General features: G+C 43.0%; 1 protein-coding gene and 1 long non-coding RNA gene across 3 annotated transcripts in view; both read right to left on the bottom strand.

Moving 5' to 3' along the window:
* LOC310770353 overlaps nucleotides 1-14613 on the bottom strand; it is a 571729-nt gene extending 557116 nt beyond the window's left edge. The window contains exons 1-2 of the long non-coding RNA XR_014552103.1: nucleotides 14275-14613; nucleotides 12903-14064 (exon numbers count right to left, since the gene is read on the bottom strand). This is a non-coding gene — a long non-coding RNA (uncharacterized lncRNA). The remainder of the gene's footprint in view (nucleotides 1-12902; nucleotides 14065-14274) is intronic.
* Nucleotides 1-17735, bottom strand: part of FOXJ2 (forkhead box J2) — a 31880-nt gene that overhangs the window by 3638 nt on the left and 10507 nt on the right. Inside the window, exons 2-10 of one of the 2 annotated variants that reach the window (XM_083630516.1) lie at nucleotides 10867-11222; nucleotides 9443-9517; nucleotides 8595-8663; nucleotides 7032-7172; nucleotides 6568-6763; nucleotides 4181-4495; nucleotides 2443-2544; nucleotides 2074-2274; nucleotides 309-407 (exon numbers count right to left, since the gene is read on the bottom strand). In XM_083630516.1, the coding sequence (XP_083486642.1) occupies nucleotides 309-407; nucleotides 2074-2274; nucleotides 2443-2544; nucleotides 4181-4495; nucleotides 6568-6763; nucleotides 7032-7172; nucleotides 8595-8663; nucleotides 9443-9517; nucleotides 10867-11199 (1531 nt within the window). In that variant the 5' untranslated portion in view covers nucleotides 11200-11222. Of the gene's footprint in view, nucleotides 1-308; nucleotides 408-2073; nucleotides 2275-2442; nucleotides 2545-4180; nucleotides 4496-6567; nucleotides 6767-7031; nucleotides 7173-8594; nucleotides 8664-9442; nucleotides 9518-10866; nucleotides 11223-17735 lie in introns of both variants that reach the window. The other variant, XM_083630515.1, reaches the window with a different exon arrangement.

Below are 17735 nucleotides of genomic sequence, written 5' to 3'. Positions count from 1 at the left end.
CGCTTCTGCACATGCGCGGCGAAACATTGCCACATTCACAACCCGAAAGTTACGTTACCCGAAGGTAACGTAACACAAGTGTCCATTGTAGTAACTAAGCATTTGGGCCAAGCAATGTGTGGGTGGTTTAGCCTGTGTAACTAAGCACCTAACTCAAACATTTGCTAGAAATCATCTGCATATGTTTGGGGAAAGAGATGATAGCAGAAAGCAGATGATTTATACTTGCCAGCTAGACCCTGGAGCAAGCCAGAAATGAAATTATTCAACTTTTTATGTTCAAAGAGTATCTCAAAACTCATCCTTACCTGGACGATTATACCCTGGCGTGTCCTGGGTGGAAATCTGGTACATTGGAGATGGCCCAGAGTAGAGATGGGGAGGCTGTGGCTGACCGTAAGAGTTCACTAGCAGAAAAAAGGGGAAAAGAACCATCAATAGCCCCAGCTACCTGCTTGCAACCTGGAAACACAAACGATTAAGGTGGGATATGTGACTTCTACACATGCTCTCAGGTCTTCCTATAAGTTTATCTGTAGCATCATCTGGGATACAGAAAATCAGGGATGGTTTCTATCATTCAACTGGTTTGGCTCCTTTGCCAGATATAAATATGAAAAACAATTAGCAACTTTCTCAATACATAAAAAAAATCAAAAAGATATATGTACAATTTGCATTTTCTACAAAACACAGATTTGTTTTTTGTTTCAGTTTTGTTGTATGTGAATTCATGTACCTCACTAGCCATGTCTGAGCACTATAGTTACAAAGTTGACATAAATTTGCTAGATCAACTCTTAAAGACTTCCTCTTTTTATCTTAATGCTCTTTTAAAAGCATACTAATTCAGCTTTGCAAAGAAATCCACAAAAATTACTAGCCCACTAGGCCTTCATACACCAGTTCAGTAATTTTTGAAAACTGTTACAAGTCTTTCATTGTATAATTAATTCCATCGTGGATTAACTGGAGGCATTTCTTACAGGTAAGTGGTTATTTACAAACCTATGCTACTCATATGACTTTACTGCACTAGAGTAAATGTGGTGGGGTGCAATTTGAAGTCGAAGAGGTAACAATATGTAGATGTTTTCACACAATGTGTCATCAGATCTCTATCCATGCAACATAATGAGCATGTGCAGCCCAGTATTCATATTTTATGGAGAACAGAAGACTCTTTGGAAATGGCTGAATTGTGGAATAAATTCATACCATGCAATCTCACTCTAGCAGTGAAAAATGGGGCAACCTGAACATCCTTTTATAACTGCAAATATGTCTTTGCATTTGTATAAGCTCTGTCAATTCTTCTGATTCTTTTCAGCAAAGGCTTTCTTTCTTATCTCCATGTGTTCCATGGGTGACTTGTGAATAAGCTTTTGCAGAATGCTTTCTTATAACTTGTTTTAAAACCGCTGTGTGTTGCTAAGAAGTGGTCATCAGGTCCCTGATTGTTTTCCTTGAGTCTTTCACACTAGTCAGAACGCTAAAAGCTGAGATAGGCTGATAAACTATGTCTTGGCCCATTTGAAACAGACACACATGCACCCATTCATGAGGTACATTTTCATCTCTCAGTAAAACACAGTATTTCTCAGTATGCACAGACACACACTTGCTAGCTGTGTAAAGTGGCAAAGAACTGGACATGCTTAGCCATCCATCCTGTGCAAATCTGAGCCTACCGTAAGTGGGGGAAAACTCCTTTATGGTAATGGCAGTTGCCAACATTGCAGCATGTGTTTGCTACCATCTTTGCATTGCTCAGATGTACTCTGGGCACTGAACATTCATAATTTTTGGCGATGGTACAGGCACCTCAAACACCTCAAACTACACTCTTCTGTTTCCCCCCCTGCATACTAAGGGATCAGGCAAAACAGATCAAGGTTAGGGAAAATCTGAGAGACGGAGACCGGATGTGACAAAAACATATGCTTTGTTGAACCTTTTATCCCCATCCCTAGAAACGGTGCCACGTGAGGGGGTGTGGCTACACCTCTTTGATTCCGTCTCACCTACTGTCCTGGCATGGCAGGTCCCCACCCAGAAAGCCCTGCTGAGTACCTTGGTTCATGGGCTGCTCTTGTTTGCCACTATTCATGGCACAGGACTCGGAGATTCGGGGAAGCTGTTGTGGGCCTCCCAGGTGAGGGAGCTGACCGGTCTGGGTGAGAAAGTGATTGAGGGAGTCACAGAGGTTGGCAATGTGATGCTGATCTAGAGTCCAGTTCTTACGCTCAGCCTGGCGCAGACTCTCCATCAACTCTGCAGGGGCCAGAGAAAGAGAGAGGTAAGAAACTAGGCGTCACTGTTCTCTACTCTTGCCGAAGAGATCCTTCTCTATATCTCTACTTCCCACTCTAAGCCTTTGAAGGGCCCCTTTCCCCCTCTACCAGAGTGAAGGGTGTAAGGAAATAACATAACATGACCCACCTGAGAACTGGGAGTGCTCAATGCTAGACCAGTTCAGCCGATTCACCATCTTGAAACTTTCTTTTAGGGAATCTATGTTGGAGCACCACTCAGGGGGAAATGCTGAAAAATGGGGGACACAAAATAGTCAACAGGGTGTACCCCCATACCTTATATTAGACACCAAATACATGCCTAATACATTTATCTCTAAAATCCTGAACTGAACAACCTACCTCCTCATGACAACGTAACTCTTCTCTGTACCCAGCCACTCCCTGTTTTATTCATTAATTCATTCAAAGCTTTCCAAGCTCCTTTTATCATCAATAATGGCTTACAAAAATTGAAGCTAATAAAATAATAGATATAAACACAAACACCCAGCAGTTAAAAGCAAAATTTAAAGCCATCTAGTCTAGGGAACCACCCACTAACAGTGCCTCAGTCTTATCTGGATTGAGTTTCAGTTTGTTGCCTCCCATCCTGTCCATTATCAAGGCAAGACACTGATCCAGCACTTCCACTGCCTCACGTTCAAATGTAGAAATAGAGCCCAGTGTCATCAGCATACTGCTGACAAGGTACTCCAAACCTGTGGATAACCCCACCCAGCGGTTTCATGTAGATGTTAAACAACATGGGGGATAGGAGTGAGCCATGCAGGACCCCACATTGAAGGTTCCACATGGCTGAAAAACATTCCCCAAGCAACACCCTCTGGGAATGACCATCCAAGGAGGACTGGAACCACTGCAAAGCAGTGCCACCCACACCTAGTTCGGACAGTTGCTCCAGGATACCATGGTTGATGGTATCGAAAGCCATTGAGAGGTCAAGAAGAATTAACAGGGACACGTTTCCAAAGCCGTTTCTGTGCCTAAACCCCAACTGAAATGGATCTGGAAAATCAGTTTCTTCCAAAAGTGCCTGGATATGGTCTGCGACCACTAGCTACAGAACCTTGCTCAGGAAAAGGAGATTAGCAACTGCTGTAGTGAGTTAGGTTTTCCAAATCCAGGGAATTTTTCTTCTGGGCTGCCACCCCGCCACCCCAAACTTCTGAGGGCAGTGGAACTAGCAAGAAGGCCCCACTGCTTATCTTAACACCTGAGAGGATCTGAAGGGAAGAAGATAGTTTCAGAAATTTGGGGCTCATGTTGTTAAGGGCTTTAAACGCTAACGTAAGCACCCTGAATTGAACCCAGAAACTATCTGGCAACCAATGCAGCTGTTTTAAAACAGGGATTATATTGGAGTTCTAAATGGAACCCCAGCTGCATTTGGATCAATTGAAGTTTTCGAGTTGTATTCAAGGGCAGCCCTATGGAGAGTGAATTGCAACAATCCAGTCCATAAGTTACTGTGTACTGTGACTGTATCATCTCTGTCCAAAAGGGACTGGAGCTGGTGAACTAGCCTCAGCTAGATATAGGCACTCCTAGTCAAAACCACCTGAGCCTACAGTGATAGTGTTGGACCTTGGAGTAAACCCAAGGCCCAGTGCAGGGTACAATCAAGAGAGCTGCAGTCAGTTCTGACGTCCCGCACAATGCAGGCCTGCACAAGTCTGTTTTTCCACATTCACACTTGACTATCTTTGGTGCACAGCTAAAAATGTAAACTGTGAGGTGGCCCTTCATTATTGCTCAGAAGGAACGTGCCAAAAGCTCCTCAACTCCAAACTTTCAGCCTTGCCTAGTCCATCTGTCCTTCATTCAATGAATATTTCTGTGAGTTTGCCCACTCTGTAACTTACCAAAGCTAGCATTATTCATGGAAGCTTGTGATTGCTGCTGTTGCTGCTGCTGCTGCTGCTGTGAATGGGAGTGCGGGTGGTGGTGCTGATGCTGGTGATATCCTCCATGCTGCATTGAAGAGGGGTGAATGGACATCACAGGTGGGGGGCCATAGCTGTCACCTCCTTGCTGCTTGCCACCCTGGGATGGACAGCCTTCTGAGGTTGGAGTGTGGAGGGGGGGTGCAGCTCCCACCGAGGAGGGCACCTGCTGCTGGTGGTACATATAGTAATTGTGGTTGGAGGGCTGCATGTCACCCAGGAGGGAAGAGAAATCTGAAGGGAGGATTAAGAGGAAAGTATTAAAATGGGTGGCGGGCCCTTTTTAGCCTGGAGGGCCACATTCACCTGTGCCCAGCCCTCCAGGGGCCACTATGGCCACCCACTCTCTTATCAGGTACATGCACTTATGCATACACACACAAGACACACACAGGCATATTATGGCCCTCCTTCTGATGACTGGCAGAGGGGGCAGTGAACACCTCTATCTGGGAACTGGACTTTGCCCACCCCACGTTTTTTAATCCCTATCTCACCATTTTGCTGCGGCTGCCAACATTGGCAAGGTCTTGGACAGCCAGAAAAAACTGTGTGTGCATGGGAGGGGCAAATCACGCCCTTGAACTGAGGTTAACCACTCCTGCATTAAAATACACAAAGGTAGCAGAAACATCAGTTCTATACCTTTCCTAGAAATGAGGCGAGTACCCCAAATATTATAGAACAAGCCATTAGCACTTCAGTGACCACATTTCTAGCAATGTTCACTAAACAGCAGCTTAGGTCCAGAATTTTTCACCCCTTTTCTACGCGAATAACACAAAAGACAAGATTAGCTTCATGAGATGCTGCCCCCCAGTGGCTGTAACTGATTAACAGAATGCAAAGTACCCTGGAGTAGGCCTGGGCGATATATTGATATATCGCCCAGGCTGTTATGAGGGGCAGACCGCAATGATGGCTTCACTCAGTGGTATGTTGTGGGTGACACTGCTGCTTCCAGAGACCCTCTGCTACCAGCACGCCAAGGGAGCAACAAGCTGCAGTGGGGCTGCTCACCCGCCCCGCCCCCCACACCAGCGAAGGCAGAGGGAGTCCTGCAAACGGAGTCCTGTCAGGCTCCGTCACAGGGCTCACTCTGTCTTGGGGAGTCATGGGGCTCGCTCAGCTGGAGCCTTCCTGCCCCTCAGCTGAGCAGCAGGCTGGGGCCAGCTGCCACTGGGCCTAGGGTGAAAGTGTCTCAGCTCCCGCGGTGACAGCTGTGGCAGTTTCACCCAGTGCCTCGCAGGCTGGGACAACTGCAGCTACAATGTTTGGCTGGTGATACACCACAATGTGGATCGCCCAACCCTACTCTGGAGTTGGGAAACAAGTACCATATTTCACCAAATGACCACCGCACCCTGCTTTTTCAGTCCAAAAACCAGGTTACCTTTCATTGCATGGTATAATTCTGTTTGTCCTGCCACTTAAACAGAGCAGCAATGTATTAACCAGTGGGATATGGATACACATTTTTCTCTTGCACATTGTGCATTGCAAGCCACAAGCTTAGCTTTCTCAGTGCACATGTCAGTATACTATACTGCATTTCCATAGGTGCAAGTGAAGTGTGCAGACGGGCATAGCTGCCTTGAGTGAGGCACATGATATGATAAGACCTGCATCTTCCTGCGATAGCTTAGTGATAATAAAATTTAGTAATAATAAGATTATTGCTTCACATAATGGTTGCACCCCACTTTGGGGCAAAAAAAGGCATAAAATCTGTGGCAATTATACGGGGAATTACGGTAATCTTTCTCTGCAACCTATTTCTAGCTATTGATCTTTCCCCTTTCCCTACAGCATAGGCATGTCCCTAACTCAAGAGGTCAGCTAAAAACACTCAATCCATTATTGAGCATATAGTTCTGTAGCAATTTTTAATTCAGTATGCATTCTACAAAAAAGGAGGTTTCATTGAAAAAGGGACATAGGATTTCTCTAGAGCAGGCCAACTTCTTCAGTTGAGAAGGGCTCTTAAAGTGTAGGGGCCTCATTCTAGCCTCAACATCAGGAAGAACTTTCTGACAGTAAGAGCTGTTTGGAAGTGGAAGGGACTCCCTTGGGAGGTGGTGGACTCTCCTTCCTTGGAAGTTTTTAAGCAGAGATTGGATGGCCATCTGTCATGGATGCTTTAGCTGAGATTCCTGCATTGAAGGGTTTGGACTAGATGACTCCCAAGGGTCCCTTTTTTAAGTCTACAATTCTATGATTCTAAGATGATTATCTGGGGTGCAGACACCTCTCCCTCCCTCTCTCTCTCTCCCAACCCCCCAATCATACCTGGCACTGTTACTCACCATGCTGGGATGAGGAGGATTTCTCAAGCATGGATTTATAGAGATTTCGGAAGGACCAGCTCAGGTCCTGGAAGTTGATCTCAGAATAGGAGAATTTCAAGTCGTTGCTGTTGCTGTAATGTGGAGGTGGCACATCTGGACCTTCACGGCTCTGACCGCCAGCCACTGTTGCTGCCACATCCACAGGCCCTGTGCTCTGCTGAAGATAAACAGGTGTATTAAATAGAATTCTAGCCTTTTGAAACCAGGGGTTGTATATGTACAATTCCCCCATTTTCAGAGCTATTAGCTGGCCCACATCCAAGGCATGCCACTGTGCCGCAGCTCATTTCCCCTTCCCTTCATCATCCATGTCCTTTTTTGCTTTTCAATAGCCTTCTCCCATTTTCTTCCTCCCTCCTCCCAGCTCCCCCTCAGCAGCCGCCTTTTTCCGCTGCTTCTCCCTCTTCTTACCCTCGACTCACCTGACTGTAATTGCCAATAGGCGGTGTGCTTTGCAAGGATAGCTGCTGGGTGGATTCGGGGGACAGCGATGATTCTGCCCCAACAGAAACAGGCCCCCGGGGGCTCTTGCTTGCCTCTTGCTCTGGGGAATCCTGGGACAGCTGAACAGATGGAAAATATGCGCATAAGAAACACATGGGCAGAGAAGTAAAACTGCAGAGAAACAACTCACTCTAGAGTTGACAGAAAATTGATAGGACTAGATAGGGGCAAGTATGGCAGTCAAGGGGAACGTCACCTGCCACGCAATGTGCTAGAGCAGGAGGGAAATTAAAACTCCATGTCTAGTGGTTAAACAACGGACTCACATGCGGTGAGCCAATTTAAGATCACCAGCCAAGACATAACTATTGAACGAACCTCAGAAATCTCTTGTGAAATAAACACATGAACTTTCCAATTAAATAAATTTTATGTGATTAGTTATAAGTTTTAATTGATTAATTAACTGATCTATCAATTAAATCTGCATATGGGTTAAAACAGTGTTTCCACAGCACAAAGCACTTTCTTTGTTTTTAGATGAGGCGTGTATGTGTTGTAATAGGCGTTTCTGTGCGCTGTGGCACTCGTCACGGTCCTCCATGCACCAGTAGAGGTTTAGTCGTGCTGGCCAGATGACCCAGAAAGCTGTCTGCAGGCAAACACCACTCCCTCAACCTGAAAAGTGAGATGAGCGCCACACCCCATAGTCGTCTTTGAATGGACTTAACTGTCCAGCGTCCTTTACCTTTTAACAGGCATCATCTTAGAAGAGGCATCCCCCACACCCACTGAACGCAAAAAAAGATGGAATGCTTCTTTTAAGCACTTGTACTAAAAATAAGATTTATAAAAAATAAATTGCTGTACAATTAATTCCAGCATCTTTTTGGGTGATTAAAAGTTTTTTAATTAATTAATTTAACCCTTTAATTTAATGTATTATTGCATATTTACTCTAGAGCCAGTCTCCCTCTGTTTAGTGGGGTTTACTCCAAGGCATGTGTGCACAAGAATGCAAGCAAAACATTGCAGCCCTACTGAATGATTTAATAAATCTATGCTGTTTTTGGAGCAATATAGCTAATACAGTTATTAATCATTAGGTTAATAATTTAAAAGAACAAAATTAAAGTCATTTAAATTAAGCACATGTGTATAATTTATTATGTATTTTGCTATTTAAATAATAATAATTCTGATTCTGCTAATAATGGAGTAGGCTGAGGAAGAAAGGGCAAAGGGGGCAAGGCGCTGAAGCCTTTCCCTCCTTTGGCTGCTGCAAATCTTATGCAATTCTTCTCTATTTCCAAATCTCAGCAGACATTGCTCATGAACTGACAAACATTGCTGCAAGCCCATAAAGGCTACAAACTTGCTTTTAAAAAAACATGAAAGTGAAGGCTCGCAGAAGCCTGAGTTTTATGACCAATGCATTACTTCTGTGCCATGTAGGATCATGCCCTTTGGAAAAAGTGGATCTCTTAATCATCTCACAAATGCTTTGGATTTTGAGGGTAGGAATGGGGAGCCACACTCACATCGTCATCTGGTGGGTGACGCCTCTTCCGGGAAATATCAGGACAGGTATCTATGGTCCAGTAAGAACCCTGCAAAGAATAAGATCTACTGGTGAAAGGAGTATAAAACCAACCCTTGATATCAGCGATAGCAACAGCAGCAGTGCAACCCATAATACCAAAGAGCATGCAGGTTGCCACAGCTTATCAATTACTCTTGCAGCACAAGACAGGTCCTTTCTTTGCATTGCAACATCATCCTTGATACTTTTTTGTGATGTCACAATCCCAATACTCCTTCAGTCTCCAATAAACTCTTGGGAAGAACAGGTTGGACAAGAACAGCAATTCTGATGTAAAAGTATGAAAAAGAATGACCAGGGCAGAAATGCAGTAAAATCTTAAAAAAGTGATGTTTTGCTCCTGTTGCAGGATAGTTCTGGGTCATGCACACACATATTACAGTCTGGGATACAAAGGCCCACTGCTTTCTCTTAGCTTTCCCAAATGTGCACATACCGAAGAAGTCAGAGCTATTTCATCCACAGTAGAGTTTATTACTTATTACTATTAATATTACTATTACTGAGAGATACAGAAGAACAAAACCTGAATGTTCTTTCCTTGCTTCTTCAGCAGAGCCGTAAATACCTATGCCCTACTTTTACACAAACCTTTGCTCTAGCCTGGAGTAGGAGCAGCAGAATTTTCAACTTGCCTGCATATTTTATGTCCTCCCTTAATCTGTTCATTCACATTAGTCCAATTTCTGCCAAGAGCAGGAGTGAGGGTTTAGAAGTCAATGCAACATTGGTTTTAAAAACACCTCCCCACCGTGATGGTCAAATGTCTAGCTTGATCCCTCTCACCTTTCCAGGGTCGTCCCGAGGGCGAGGCACTTTCCGAAAGCATTTATTCAGAGACAGATTGTGACGAATGGAGTTCTAGGGAGGAAAAAAATGACATAGCTAACAGGCAGACTGCTCACCCATGCCCTTATCACCTCCCTAGCCCAAATGCTGCTGCTTTCCCCTCAGCCAGAGTTCCCAGGCACAGCTATGGTTGTTGCTGGTTTTTTTGCCACATCGAGAGGGGGGAGCAGGAGATGGAGTACTGGGTGGGATGGGAAGGATGTGGCAGGCAAGAACAGTGAGGGCTAAGCAGCCTCTTTCCACCTACCACAGCTGCCCTGGAAGTCATCCCACCTGTGGTATTTTGGAGAAGCAGCAGCCAAGCTTCCAACCCCAAAGAGCAGTTCCAATCTCCCCACCAGGATGCAGATTTGCATCTCTTACCTACACAATGGGAAATCCTGAACAGAGAAAAGGCAAGGTCTTCTCTTAGAACCAATGTTCTACTCCAGGGATGGTGAACATTAGGCCCAGAAGATGGAGGCATATGTGATTGAAGAAACCCTTAGATTTTGTGTTGCTAGAAAGTAGCCTTCCGTGCATTTCTCTGCCCAATTCTTCCTCTGGCCCTGCACATCCCTGGCAAGTGGCCTCTAGAAGGTCCCCCATGAAGGAACTGAGTAAAGTGCAGAAAGTTCCCCCACCACAGCTCCTCAGACAAAAGTTACAGCACAGACTGACTCACCGAACCCCTAAAAGCTAAATTTCTCCTTTACTCTGCAGGAAGAATTAAGGCTGCATGAAACACATGTGACTAATCTGCAGCACACAGTGGTAGTTATGGCGTGTACCTCCACCTACCTCTAGCATGGTGAAATGCCATGGCACATTAGCCAATCACATGCTCTAATTTAGCCTGTGGCACAAGCCCCAAGAAGGCTGGCTACCACTGGCACAGAAGAGAGCCTCTGACTCGAAATAGGAATCTGTAGCTCATATTCCACCAAGCCTCCTAAGTGGAGATTATTATTACCCTCTTTATCTGCATTGAACTAGAAACTATATTTATATATGTACTTATTGCTGATGTTTTTACTGTTGACTGCTTCAGGATGTTTCATGGGAAGAAATTAATAAATGAAATCAATGTTATCTATTTTAAAGATACAGAATGGACTTCAAGGGTATAGAAGAGGCATGGAGAAGCTGAAGACTGAAACACTCATATGGGAAAGTTTCACCTCCCCTCTGGTCAAAATTTAGAATGTAAGTACCTTGAGGCGGAGATTTGTTTTTGTGTTACATTCAGTCTGTAAAACACCATGCACATTCATGGCGTGATCATACAATATAACGTTAAATGGGAATGGATTTTCATAGGAGCAGAAGCTGGAACTTCTGCTCCTATGAATGAACTTCTGAGAATGCCCAAGTCTACTTACCTTCCACCCAATGCCAGCATTCTTATAGTAGGGAAAGTTGTCACAAATCCAGCGATAGATCTCACTGAGGGTCATCTTCTTGGCCGGGGATGAATTGATAGCGTAAGTGATCAGAGTGGCATAGCTGTAGCGCGGCTTCCCATCCTGGTGGACTGCAGCATCATCTTTGCTCAAGGTGGCATTGGGGTCAGTGGGGGAGCCAGGAGAGCACTTCCGACCGGCCCCTGGGGGACCTGACTGAGAGGCACCCCCTAATTTCTCAATAGTGGCTCGCAGAGTGAGCTGTGGGAGCCAATCAATGGAAGTAAGGCTGCTTTCCAGATCAGAGGCCATGATGCTGGAGGCAAAAGTGTCTACTGTGGAGAAAGAAAGAGATACAGATAGATGGGGCTGTTGAAATATGATCACATTATATGTTTTTTTTTCTCCTACAAGGAAAAAAACCTCAGTATGGCCAAACAAAAGCTGCATCACCAATAGCTCAGTTTCCAAAGCCACAGACATTACTGCATTTGCTTGGTTATGTGTAAGAACTACTGTATATAGGTCAGGAACGAAGATGACAACTTTCTGAGCCAGACTTAAGAGAAGTTAGAACAGGCTTGTATAAAAGTCACTCTTTTCCTTACCTATGGAGAGTAAGCTTCCTCTCCAGGCAACAAGAAAGGAAAGTGCTAAAGAAGTTGAACCACAAATTATTGCAACATGCAGGTGAGCACAGGTAAGCTCATAGAAGTTTGTGTGGGTTAGTTACAATGCATCATAGTCACTTGCCCATATTTGGACATTTAAATTGTATTTCTCAGTGATGTTCTGGATACAGGCGGCAACCATTTTACATGGGGGTTCCGTTCCTGGCCCCCACATGCATCAGTGCAGAACACATAAGCCCACCCCACCCCATTAAACCACTGCCCCCATTCCACCCTCTTTTGGGTCCAAAAGGACCCATGCGTCAACTGGACATGCAAAATGGTCACTGCCTGTAAGTATTGTTTTGTTCTGATGCATATCATGACTGCTTTGTTTTACAATTAAAAAGAAGGGGGAAAATACCCCCACCACTCTTATTACAGTGCTTCTGACATGAGAGGAGTGAAATATGCCTTGAAAGGTTAAGCCACCATGTTGAGTGCACAAGTCCCATGAAATGAGCAGCAGCTACACAAGAGCATTGCCTGCTAGATTCTACCTCATGAGCTGCATCTGTCTGGCTCTCATTCTTTTGCCCTTAGTGTTAAATAAAATCTACTGCTTGAGGCAGGGATAGCACTCGCCCAAAGATTCTGAGATCAACTCTGCAACCTGTACTATTACCCAGCTAATTTGGGGGAAGGGCACCTCGATGGAAGAAAAGGGATAGCTCTGTAGCAACACTTCTCTCCAGTACAGAACTTTCATATACATTTAAAAGACTGGCAACTAACAAGCTCAGCTAACAGATTAATTAATAAGCAGACAAGTAGTGGCTGAATGACCACCTGGAGGGGAAGGTTTAGTTTCCCTTGCAGGTTATTTCTCTTGTGAGCAGTCTAGCTGAGGCAAGGAAACACCCATCAGCGAATGAACGTAACAATTAGTTGTTTCTTTTTTAAAAAACCAGGTATTTTAGGATGACAGGGAGCAGTTGCCCCAATCCAAACATGTATGCACTCAATGTATTCTACACCACTACTTTCACAACACAAAATGAGCCTATCTGGTCTTTAAGGACTTACACAAGTGTTCAACAGTACTTGTTCCATTACACTCTCAAACGTGTATGCATCTGCTAGCTTAGACCCGCTTGTCACACTCATAACCTTTAACGGTATTTCACATATGTTTTATCAGTCTTTACAACAACCTTAGAATGGTGGGCTGGTGCTACTGCCTCTGTGTTAGCGGTATATATAGTGAAAACACTGGTCAATTTGACAGTACAGTGGTACCTCGGGTTAAGAACTTAATTCATTCTGGAGGTCCGTTCTTAACCTGAAACTGTTCTTAACCTGAAGCACCACTTTAGCTAATGGGGCCTCCCGTTGCCGCTGCACGATTTCTGTTCTCATCCTTAAGCAAAGTTCTTAACCCAAGGTACTATTTCTGGGTTAGCAGCGTCTGTAACCTGAAGCGTCTGTAACCCAAGGTACCACTGTACAATGATGTATGAATACCACTGGGCAATCATTATGTATACCCCTTGAGCCATATCAGCAGTGAAGTAAGTTACTACAGGATTAAAAGGTTTATGATGATTTACCAAATCATAATTTCAATGGTGCCAAGTTCTAAAATGGTCTAGTGGGGCTCAAGTCCATCACCCCTAATTCCCCTGTCAGAGGCAAATGCCAATTTTAAAACATATTCAGGTTAATATCAATCCAAGCCTATTGATATCAGCAATGCTATCTCATTAAGCTAAATATAATCTCTTTCCAACGTATTATTGTAATAATACTAATTCCCCATAAAAGAGCCAAGGACATTCTTGATTCTTCCAGGATCTAGAAGCAGTTTTAGCTTTCAATGTTAGAGTATTTCTCCTCTAAGTCAGAGAAGCTGTTTCGGAAGGACTGAAAGTGAAGAGCAGAGAAAGCAATTGATAGCCCTTGCAACCAAAGAAAGAGGTAACCCTTAACCCACAAATGAGATTACATACGTATGACAAGATTTGAGGGGAATCTTTTGCCCTCTACCACATTCTGTGGTTTTTCTACATTTACATGGATTTTAGCATATATACAACCCTGTTCACAAGGCAATTTGTGTGGCTCAGAAAGGCAATGGGGGAAAAAAATAAATATGCCGCTACCTTTCAGCATGAAACAACTAACATATTTCAATGTAAGTGACTAACATGTGTGACCTTAGGGTGAAAACTGAATCCGGTCCCTAGTCTCAGATTCCCTGCACTGTGAATTCCACTGATTGGTAGAAGGTGGTATTCTGCTTGTCCTGCTCTTCTGCTAAATTCTTTCATCCTTGCCTCATCCTGCCATGGCAAGCCATGCCTCTGAATTCACACAACAGGGTTTGAGGAGCTTTTCACATGCAGTGATGAAAGCATTAAGGTTATAAGCAGGACAGCCAGCCAGGTGCAAAACAGTAGCTGGAGTGGCAGAGCCCATTCAAAATGATGGCTTTGAGGGGAGTAAATTACCTACTCCACCCGACAGGCCACACACTTGGATGACCTGAACGAAGTACAAACTATACCTGATACAGATAGGTAGCCGTGTTGGTCTGCCATAGTCAAAACAAAAACATTTTTTTCCTTCCAGTAGCACCTTAAAGACCAACTAAGTTAGTTCTTGGTATGAGCTTTCGTGTGCATGCACACTTCTTCAGATATCTCATACCAAGAACTAACTTAGTTGGTCTTTAAGGTGCTACTGGAAGGAAAAAATGTTTTTGTTTAAACTATACCTGAGTTACTATAGACCAGGGATTTTCAAATTCTAATGTGTGGGGAATGAAAAACTTGTGTTGTTGCTATAGTTAAAAAATTGGGAGTCAGAAATCCTTGCTCATCTACTGCAAATCATCCAGCCATCATTCAAGAAGCCATTGATATATCCTGATCTACCTCCTGCCCACCCCAACTCTGAAGCATTTTTATAAAAACCATTGATCAAGAAGCAAGCAGTGTAGCAGTTCCAAGTACCAGATAGCTTTGTCTTTTTAAAGAAAAAAATTCTTCTCATGTTCATGAAAAATTGGGTATCAGACTGAACGTTACCTTGAAACACATTGTTCCAGGTGGATGATAAAAACAAGACTCATCTCTCAACAAGACGCATCAAGTTACACTTGCTTTTTATTGTTATAACCTGCCCTGGGACCTTATGGTGAAAGGTGGGTAAGCAATCTAATAAATCAATCAAACAAGCCCTTACAAAATGTTATATTTTGTAAATGAGTCAATTAACCAAATATCTGTGTAACAACAGTTTGGCAGCTCTACACATTTTACCCACTATCTTTAACTTAATCCCAAATCTTCTTTCTTAACTGCATTTTCTTTTCTTTTTTTCAATACATTTTTATTCAAATTTTTGTAAATAAACAATTTCTTATAGAAGTAAGGTACATAAATAAACATGCTAATAAATGTTACAATATATGTATAGATATACATATCTTTCATTTACATAGTTTATTATATCCCTTCCCCAAACAAACAAACAAAAACCTTTGGACTCCCCTCTACCCTTTTGGTAAGTATCAAATAAAAATTCTATAATAATGTACTTTGTTTTTAAACTTCTATATTAACTGCTGTTAGCGTTACTCCATCCCCGCTAATATCATCTACAAATAATTTCCAATATATTTCCAGTATTTATTCCAATTTTTATGAAATTCCTGTTCATCTTGATCTCGTATTCTTCCTGTTATCCTGGCAAGCTCTCTTAACTGCATTTTCTAATAGTTATTGGGTCATACAGTAGCTTGTCATCTCTTCAATTTTCACAAATATATATACATACTAAAAATATAATATTTGACAAGGAAAATAACGATGGCGCCTAAACAAGGTGAATTTAAAAGTGAGAAGGGGGGAACACATGGGATAAAGGACAAGCATCGTATCTCACAAGTAGTGAAGACTTTTAAAACTGGAAATGTGTGGATATATGGTTAGGAAGGGGGTTGTCCTACCAATGCTATTTACGAAGTGGAAAGAGGAAATAACATTTTTCTTGTCCTTTCCCATTATCCAGAAACCTTGCTGCATGCACTATAGCGGAATCAGTTGCTCAGGTTCAGGGGCTGGAAGGCAACCAGCCACAAACCTGAGCCCTTTCCAGAATAGGCGGGGAAATTTTTAAAAGAGTGGGAAAGAAAAAAAATGTTGTCTCTTTTCCTATTCCGTTCCTGAAAACTCCCCTCCTTCTGAAAGTTCTAACAGCACTACAAGGCTGGCTGGCTGGCTGGCTGGCAGCTTGAACTGCAGCACAGCTGGATGCTGAGAATAGACTGAAACATTGTTTCCTATTTTTTACCCTTTTTCCCCTCCAATATTGGGCACTTCCACACTTATCAGTGTGGAAATGAAATGGAATTACCCAAAATCATGGTAGTACAGTGGTACCTCGGGTTACATACGCTTCAGGTTACAGACTCCGCTAACCCAGAAATATTGCTTCAGGTTAAGAACTTTGCTTCAGGATGAGAACAGAAATTGTGCTCCGGCGGCATGGCGGCAGCAGGAGGCCCCATTAGCTAAAGTGGTGCTTCAGGTTAAGAACAGTTTCAGGTTAAGAACGGACCTCTGGAACGAATTAAGTGCTTAACCCGAGGTACCACTGTACTTGCTACATAAGGGGGATTTCCTAGGTAAATTAAGAGAAAACTATTTGTAAAATGTACCAACATCCTGTGAACTTCTAGGAAACTGAGAGTGCAAGTCTTTTTCTTTTTCTTTTTTAAATGGTACAAGAGGTTATAAGTGCTTGAGCAGGCCAATTGCATCTAACAGTGAGAATACTATAGGTGGGGATTTAGGTCAGGGTGGGGAGAGATAAAGTTCAAACTCTCTTTTTACAAACACTGATCTCACTGGAAAAAGACTAGAAAAACACCACATAAATATCTGGACAACAACTGAGGAAAAGAACTGGTCTCCAGATGGGAATGCCTTAAAATGCATCGGGCTGGGCAATAACCGTTTTCATCACTGGTGTTCTACTGCCTGTGAACACACACATCAGTCACATGCAACTAGGCAAAGACCACTGTAGTTGCTTCATCCATGAAGATGCTGATGCCAAAGAGAATTTTAGCTCTACTTGTGTCAAGACTTCATGGAGACAGCATCCTGGTACCACGGAAAGACATACCTCTTCCAACAGAAAGGTAAAACAAGGGGGTTCCAGGCCACTTTCCAGTGGCTTTCCAAATTTCCTTTCCTTTATGCGTAGGATGCTGAAGCAACTGGATGTCCACAACACAGAATAAAAATAAACATCATTTGATTTTTAAATAGTCATCCATAAAGTATTTCAGGTTGTTTTACAAGTCATACTAAGAATAAACCCTTGAATCAAGGGTTTGAGGCCTGGCAAGTAGGCAGGGACAAAGAGCCTCATATCCTTATTTTGCATCTAAAGTCATTTACTCTTATTCTAGATGAAAAACACTCTCACATACATATTAGCAACTAATAAATGCACTTCAGCTACAAGTAGACTGGGGGAAAAAACAACCCTGTTTAACCACCCTCATTGTGAGGACAACACATGTTTAAATGAAGTTATGGGTAACTAATCTGTTCTAAAGGATCATGGGTATGCTCCATCCTAGGATTCTAGTACATACTCTTAGTGTTCTAGAACTACTAATTTTAGACTGAGAATATGGAATCAGAAATGCAAGATCTTTCAGATATGGTCAAAAGACACACTGGTACTAATCTCAGATTAACAACACCAAATTAAAGAATGCAATTTGAATTTATATTATATAGCTGTATATACAGATAAGACCAAGAAAAAGGTCTTAAAAGTTTGCAAGTTGTAGCTGCCTTCCCACAGTAAGCATAAGATTGTATGGGGTGGGCAGAAGCAGCAATGCCTGTACTCTCTTTTTGTGTTATGCCAAACCCTTGTGGCAATCATGAGGTGACTGGCACAGTCAACAGTAAAATAAGAATATGTAAAACAATTCTCAAAAAACTTTTTTGAACAATATCAAATTCCAACATGAATTTGAAGTCAGTGGTGTCAGTGGCAGCATAGTTAGCTGGCAGGCTACATTCTGAAATGCAGATTGAGGTGTTCACTGATTTTTCAGCTTGGCCCTTCAAGATACAGGCCTCCCCGCACTTATGTGTGATCAACTTGCGTGCAACCGTGTATATGCTTGCTGCCGGGAAATAAATAAAT

Source organism: Podarcis filfolensis (genome assembly GCF_964270895.1).
Source record: "Podarcis filfolensis genome assembly, chromosome: 9".
NCBI lineage: Eukaryota > Metazoa > Chordata > Lepidosauria > Squamata > Lacertidae > Podarcis > Podarcis filfolensis.
The sequence above is the reverse complement of the archived record's forward strand: the minus strand, read 5'-3'. Positions and strand labels throughout refer to the sequence as shown.